Source organism: Monodon monoceros, unplaced genomic scaffold, assembly GCF_005190385.1.
Source record: "Monodon monoceros isolate NGI ecotype Baffin Bay Population unplaced genomic scaffold, NGI_Narwhal_1 Super_Scaffold_19, whole genome shotgun sequence".
In the NCBI taxonomy this organism is placed as follows: domain Eukaryota; kingdom Metazoa; phylum Chordata; class Mammalia; order Artiodactyla; family Monodontidae; genus Monodon; species Monodon monoceros.
In genome coordinates this window covers 28621505-28629545 of record NW_021703775.1, presented here as the reverse complement: position 1 = coordinate 28629545, position 8041 = coordinate 28621505, and the positions used below count along the sequence as shown (strand labels likewise).

Below are 8041 nucleotides of genomic sequence, written 5' to 3'. Positions count from 1 at the left end.
AAAAAAAAAAAAAAAAAAAAAAAAAAAAAGAATAATCTTGTGGACTTCCCTGGTGGCACAGTGGTTAAGAATCCACCTGCCAATTCAGGTGTCACGGGTTCGAGCCCTGGTCCGGGAAGATCCCACATGCCACGGAGCAACTAAGCCTGTGCGCCACAACTACTAAGCCTGTGGGCCACCATTATTGAAGCCCGTGTGCCCAGAGCCCGTGCTCTGCAACAAGGGAAGCCACCACAGTGAGAAGCCCGCACACCGCAACGAAGAGTAACCCCCGCTCGCCGCAACTAGAGAAAGCCCGTGCGCAGCAACGAAGACCCAACGCAGCCAAAAATAAATATTAATTAATTAAAAAAAGAATGATCTTGTATGAGATCTACTAAGAATTATGATGCTTCTAATGACAGGCTAGAGAAAATATAATTTTTAATTTTTCAACCAAATTCCATCAAAAATAAGGCTGAGGAAATAGTCAAAATAGCAGAAATTCCAGGTATTCACAGATCTTCTAATATGTGATACAGATATTTTCCACTCATATGGCACTTACAGAAAATCATTTTAAAGCTTGAAATTCTTTTCTCAATCTTGTTGAGAAGCGATTCTTCTTAAATTTCCCATCTTTCAGATATGAAAAGGGTACAGGAACTATGTAACTAGACCACTACCTGGATAGTGGAGATTAAATCAAAACCAACTCCCAGCTTCTGGCCCACTTTTCTGGTATTGAGGCCCCTACATGAGAAAAAATACTTTCATAACCTTAGAAAGATATAAGGAACACTTTTTGCATACCAATAGAAAATGATGTCATCAATGTAGTATACTTTCAAAACAAGAAGAAATAATGAGTATTTACACAACTGCATATTTCTTTTTTTAAATTAATTAATTAATATATATATATACGTTTTTTAAACATCTTTATTGGGGTATAATTGCTTTACAATGGTGTGTTAGTTTCTGCTTTATAACAAAGTGAATCAGTTATACATGTACATATGTTCCCATATCTCTTCCCTCTTGTGTCTCCCTCCCTCCCACCCTCCCTAGCCCACCCCTCCAGGTGGTCACAAAGCACTGAGCTGATCTCCCTATGCTATGCGGCTGCTTCCCACTAGCTATCTACCTTACGTTTGGTAGGGTATCTCTCTCTCTCTCTCTCTCTCTCTCTCTCTCTTGCTTGGTCACAGCTCACCCTTCCCCCTCCCCATATCCTCAAGTCCGTTCTCCAGTAGGTCTGTGTCTTTATTCCTGTCTTACCCCTAGGGTCTTCATGACATTTTTTTTCTTAAATTCCATATATATATATATATATATATATATATATATATATAATTTTTGGCTGAGTTGGGTTTTCGTTGCTGCACACGGGCTTTCTCTAGTTGAGGTGAGTGGGGCTACTCTTCATTGTGAAGTGTGGGCTTCTCATTGCGGTGGCTCTTCTTGTGGAGCATGGACTCTAGGTACACGGGCTTCAGTAGTTGTGGCTCACGGGCTCTAGAGCGCAGGTTCAGTAGTTGTGGCAGACAGGCTTAGTTGCTCTGCAGCATGAGGGATCTTCCCAGACCGGGGCTCAAACCTGTGTCCCTTGCACTGGCAGGCGGATTAGTAACCACTGTGCCACTAGGAAGTCCCCAACTGCATGTTTCTTAAAGACTGTCTTAATCTAAAGCAATATATAGCTAGGATATTTTACACTTTTTTGCAGACACTGTTAACTCTTAATAAAGAGTATGCTTCACTCTGGAGATTAAGTGTGATTTTAACAGGCTTCCCGCTTCTTGTTTGGCCATGACTTTCCTGCAGGAAGCCTGGTGACAGATTCACAGTTCACTTGAGCCACCACCAGAGGGCCGGTCAAGCAAAAATAATCACCCAAGCCAGCCAATATAGTTAACCTCATGAATTCAAAGGAAAAGTCACTGGTAGCAAGACTTAAACATACTATTTCAACATTACAATTAGCCACACTTTTCTTTTTTTAAATATCAAGTACTTAAAATAACAACTAGAAAATATTTCCAAGCTACAAGATTTAACATGACTGCTCAAGATGTGCCCTTCCTCTCTCCAAAAGCATAACAACATGCTCCCTGGTATTAAATCTACCCTTATTCACAGGCACAACCCACAAAAATGGTTACCTGGGCCCAGAGGTGTGACAGGAAGCATGGTCTATGTACTATTCACACAGATCATACCAGAATGGGCCATATGGGGTGGTAACTCCTGGCTGCCCCCCTAAACTTGTTTCCTTCTCCCCAAAGCACCAGGCTATTCAGTTAAAATCACATTTCCTGTCTCTCATGCTGGATATGGCCATGTAACTATTAATCATGTAATGTCCCCAGAAGGGGTGTGAGCATTTTGGCATCACTTGGTTAAAAAGAGATCTTTGCTTTGACATTTGGCTCTCTGCCTTTCCTTGTGGCTTGACTTCCAGTTATCCTGCATCTGATAAAATGCCCTGGGCGTGGCAGAGCAACATCATGGAGGGCACCGTGCAGTTGCAGAGTCACCAGTCTACCTGGAATGCTTACCTTGGGCTGTTAACGCCACAGAGATATAAGACAATGAATTTTTGCTGGATCTTTGTGGAAGCAGTCTAGCCTTCCCCCACCTAATACACTCCCTATCTCAGACTTGCATTCTGCCAGTCTCTGAGTTCCTATGTGTGGCATGCCAAGCTGGCCTGTCTGCACACAGCTGCTGTTTCCCAGAAGTCTACACCAGAACACCACGGTATTTGATCCTCTTTTAATTAGCATGGTAGAAACATTTCAATATCATCCTCCAAGGTATCTTCAATCTGGTCTCAGCAGCTGAAGTCGCTTCTTGGTCAGCCCAGACCAGGCTTCTACATATTTTCAAGTTGTTCTAAAGCCAATGAACCCATTTCTCTTGTAACAGACTGACGGTAAAATACTATAGCTGTTGAATTACACATCTCATTAGCCTTTCACTTCTTTACCTGTCTGTTGAAATCCTCTTCATTCTCCATCCACATGTACTCTGCAAATGGGTTTTCCTTCTCATCATGCCCATTTAACCCTTGGTCCTCTTTGGATTTTATATTGGGTGAAGTATTCGCCACACTGGATCCATTCATTATGATAGAACCTAAACAGGAGCAAAAGAAAGGATAAAATGATCCAAAAAGCAAATAAAGGATAAAAAGGATAAAAGGATCAAGGAAATGAAAAGATTCTTCCAGATGCTTTTGAAGTTCTAAATCAAAGTTATTAACTATAGATGAATAGAAACTGCTAGTCTATAACTGTTACAAAACTAGCCATATCCTCTTACCAACTATACAGATGTACGACGCTTTAAGAGTTAAAAGAAAAAAAACATCTAGGCTCAGTTAGCCTTTCTAGGCAAGTGGGTTGGGGGCCGGGGGTGGGGAGTATTTTTTCAAGCCAAATTTCTGTAGGTTCTAGAACGTAACCAAGATCACACAGCTTCCTTATTAACATTTAACTAGGTAGAGAAAATGCATTCTTAATAAACACTGTAAACAACTGCCCCTCATTCTGATTCTTAAGATGTGTTTTTCTTTAAAACATATTTCAAAAATAATACATGTTAATTGTATTGAAAAGCAAAAAGGAGAAAAGTTAAGGTCACCAGTCGTCTAACCATCCAGAGTTAAAAATGTTTAACAATGTGGTGGATATAAGCTTCCTGACTTCCCCTACGTGTGTACATATACACACAACCATTCTCCAAGGATCCATTCGTACAGTAACAGCATGATGCGCCATCATTTTCTTTTTCTTATTTCTATGTTAATACAGCCACACTGTCATTTGGTGTATATCCTGTATTTCTGTATTATAAAGGTTGGATGAACTTCTTGTGTTCATTTTTTCTAATGATTTCCTTAGGATAACTCCTAGAAATAGAACTGCTGTATAGGAAAGAAGGTTTGTTTTTTTTAAGGCTCTTGATCTATTGCCATGCTGCCATAAGAATTTAAATTCCCACTGGTATTATGTAAATGCCTGTTTCTCTGCACTCATGAGTATTATTATTTTTTAAACTATTGCCAATTTCATACAAGAAAACTTGCAAGTTATTGTTTACATTTACATTTCTTTGATTTTTACTGAGGCTAAGTATTTTGAAATAAGCTTACTAGCCATTTATATTTCTTATACTGTAATTTTTCTGCTAAAGTACTTCACCCACTTTTCTCTCAGGGTATATATACCATTTCCTTACCTTTTGTAAGAATTTTTATTACATTTGTCATAATTTCTATTTTTCATAAACTAATTTATAAGTAAAAATTATTTTTCGATTAATTTTTTGGTGGCAGTTTTTACTGGCTTTAATTTTTGTCTGCAGTTTGTGTGAGTGTCTGTCTATGGCTTTTCAAATGCGTACATATTTTTAAAAATTGTTTACTTTGGCTTCCAAATCCATTTTGATGTGTTCACTATCATCTGAAATATGTCTTTTTTCTGTACTTTATTTAAATCTTAACGACTCTTAAAAAACCACTGCAGTCTTTACTCACTCTATACCACCTCCCCTAAGCTCTTGTATGTAATGAGCATGGTGTTAATACTACTTAATTGTTCTGTTTCATATGTTTAATTTTTCTCTTTCCAATTATAAACTCATGAAACACAAGATGTAGGTTTCTATATTTTGTAACCTACCTCAGCATTAGGAACTCCATATCTACTGTGGATCATCGTGTTTAGGCGGATCATCGTGTTTAGGCAACTTTCCCTTTCCAGCCTCTCTCCTTCCAGTCTCAACTCAATCCCCTCCCAACCATCCCTGGGGCATTTTTAAGTTTTAACAAATTATTTCCTCACTCATTTCTATCTTGGCAACACTCATGAAAAAGTCCTTCTCTGCTTCTGGGTACACTAAAAAAATTATTGCTTACTCCCCTTTAAAATTTTTGCAACTTTCTAACCTGTTATGAACATTAGAAAATCTCATCTTCTTAAAAGACAAAGTAGAATTGTGAAGAGTAATAAGAATAGACGGAAAAACAACTCAGTGACAGCTCAAAAAGAATTTAAGACAGAACCCATTTAATTCACTGTTAGTTTAAATAGGGCACCTAGTATGAAATATATCAGTTTAACATATTTCAGATAGAGACAAATGAAATCAATGATTATTCCAAATACTGCTCCAGAATAATAATTCCATAAGGCTATAAAAGGGAGGAAACCAGCTCTTGACTTTCACCACTTCCATTTGCAGCATAACAATGATAGAATTAAGTCTGCTCTAAATGCCAGGGCAACTGCATAAGTAAGTATTCCTAGTCAGAGACCTTTTTTTTCTTTTTGGCTGCGTTGGGTCTTCGTTGCCGTGCATGGGCTTTCTCTAGTTGCTGCAGGGGGGGTTACTCTTCTTTGCGGTGCGTGGGCTTCTCATTGCAGTGGCTTCTCTTGTTACAGAGCACGGGCTCTAGGCGCACCAGCTTCAGTAGTTGCAGCATGCAGGCTCAGTAGTTGCGGCACGCAGGCCCTAGAGAGTGTGGGCTTCAGTAGTTGTGGCGCGTGGGCTCAGCAGTTACAGCATGTGGGCTCTAGGGCACGCGGGCTTCAGTAGTTGTGGCGTGCGGGCTCAGTAGTTGTGGCGCACGGGTTTAGTTGCTCTGCAGCATGTGGAATCTTCCCAGATCAGGGACCAAACCTGTGTACCCTGCATTGGCAGGTGGATTCTTAACCACTGCGCCACCAGGGAAGTCCCAAATCAGAGACTCTTAAAGGTCTTGAACCTTGCTGGGTAGCATATTACATTCAGTATATAGTATTTTCAAAGATTCACTTGGCAGTTGTTTACCACCAACACTGATTTTTCCCCACATTATGGAAATCACCCACAGAGAATCAGAGTTCAGTTTTCTAAAACATCTGCCTTTGCCCAAAAAATAAATCCTGAGTGCACATGACCATAAGGAAAAAGGGAAGACAGAGGAAGAAAGAACAGAATAACCCTTCTAATTCAAGAGCAAGGCAGAGCACAGAGAACAAACTGCAGGATACACCTTCATGAGAAAGGGAATGGAAAATTACCACAAACTCAACATGGGGATTATCCAATTTAACGCAAACACTTTAGAGAAGTTGAAAGCACTGAGATATGAGACTGTCAGTACTAGGAAAGTGGTTCTCTCCACAGTAGGTTATACAGTATTGATTCGTATTTTATACCATTCCACCTGTGTTTTCCACACAATTGGGAAGTTTGGTTTCTCTAAATAGCAGCAATCCAACAACTTAATTTGTGCAGTGTTTTAACAATTTATAAAGTACTTTCAACCTCACTTTTAAAAAACCACCCAGACAGTGCTAAAGTAAGACCAAAGAAGGTACTGGTTCAGGGGTTAAGCAAACTGGGTTGCTGGGTTAGTTCAATAACAACACTGGTTTGTGGGCCTTCTGGGTGACAGTGAATTGGTGCTTAATGTGCCCCTCGACTTTAGAAGTGGGGTGGGAATGGGGAGATTTTGCTGGAGAATGGTAACTCCTAGGTAAGACACTTGGGGAATGCCTTCCAACTTGAGGAAGACACCAGGTAAGATACCACCATTGCCTGTAACTTCCCTGACTTTCCTGCTTCCGAAGTTGCATGTTAACGTTCTCTGTTTCCAGCCCCTCTCCAGCTCACCATCCATCATGCATGCCCTCCAACAGCACAGTGTTTCTCTAATCAGCTTATTTTGACTTTTTACGTTCATTATTTCACTTGATCCTCCCACACCAAAGCATATCATTGTGAAATTCTAGTGTAGTGGAGACAGAGAAAATACCCCCAAAGCATCCAGAGATGGGGGAAAATGCTTGGTTACATAAGCAGATCACAAATCAGAATAGCTGCTACGTTGTCAGCTACACTACGGAGAGGCGCATGTGAAAAGGAATTCGATCTTATTAACAACCATGTGATTGAATTTAGAAGTTCATCTTTCCCAAGTCAAGCCCTCAGATGAGACAGCCATTCCAGTTGACAGCTTGACTGTAACTTCATGAGAGACTCGGAGATAGAGGCACCCAGCTAAGCTGTTCCCAGATTCCTGACCCACAGGAACTGTGAGATAATAAATGTTTGTTGTTTTAACCTGCTAATCTTTGGGGTAAGTTGTTATATAGTAATAAATAACTAACACAGGTATTCAATGAACACTGACAACTATCTCTGCCACATAGACCACCAGTTGCCACATCTTTCCAATTATCTATCAAGAAGTCAAATGTGCAGTCTGAAGCAGGTCATTACTTGAGAAGTTCTTCAAGAATTAGACCTCAGCAGTACATAAAGGAGTTGGTGTCTGGTCTGTGTCTATACTGCATTATGAAATCTAAGAACTACTTGAAACTTCTTCCCCCTCTATCTCACTTTCCCTCTTATAGACACGGCAAACATGCTGAAAATGGAAAATAACGATTGTCATTTGGCTGAAGATGGGAAAGCATGTAGCCCTGTTCATAGTCAAAACAGGAGTGCTAAGCTCCTGCCAAGCATTTGATTTAGCACTTTACCATGGTCAAGGGTTTGTGTTTAAGATGTCTGGCTTGAAACAGAGGCCTTGGCTCTCAGCCACAAAGAACATCAGGGCTTTTAATATATCTAGGATATTTCTAGAATACATACTTAATCAGTTCAACACTTTGAAAAACCACAAATTTCAGATACAACATGCTCACACAAAAAACTGACTGTTTTTTTAAACCTAAATGAGATTTTTTCAGAAGCTATAAACCTAGATCGTGCCCAGGATAACAGTCTGACTGTCAAGAACACTTGGAACTTTTGACTCAATTACTGGGAAAAAGTCAATTGAGTAGCTCATATAAAAACTGGTCTCGGGCTTCCCTGGTGGCGCAGTGGTTGAGAGTCCGCCTGCCGATGCAGGGGACGCGGGTTCGTGCCCCGGTCCAGGAGGATCCCACATATCGCAGAGCAGGTGGGCCAGTGAGCCATGGCCGCTAAGCCTGCGCGTCCGGAGCCTGTGCTCTGCAACGGGAGAGGCCACAACAGTGAGAGGCCCGCGTACCGCAAAAAA

General features: G+C 40.5%; 1 protein-coding gene across 2 annotated transcripts in view; it reads right to left on the bottom strand.

The window, feature by feature from the left end:
* The window catches only part of PAIP2B (poly(A) binding protein interacting protein 2B), a 39652-nt gene that overhangs the window by 1586 nt on the left and 30025 nt on the right, over positions 1-8041 (bottom strand). For both annotated transcript variants that reach the window (XM_029231391.1, XM_029231392.1), the window contains one exon: positions 2972-3120. In XM_029231391.1, coding sequence (XP_029087224.1) covers positions 2972-3109 — 138 coding nt within the window. In that variant the 5' untranslated portion in view covers positions 3110-3120. The remainder of the gene's footprint in view (positions 1-2971; positions 3121-8041) is intronic.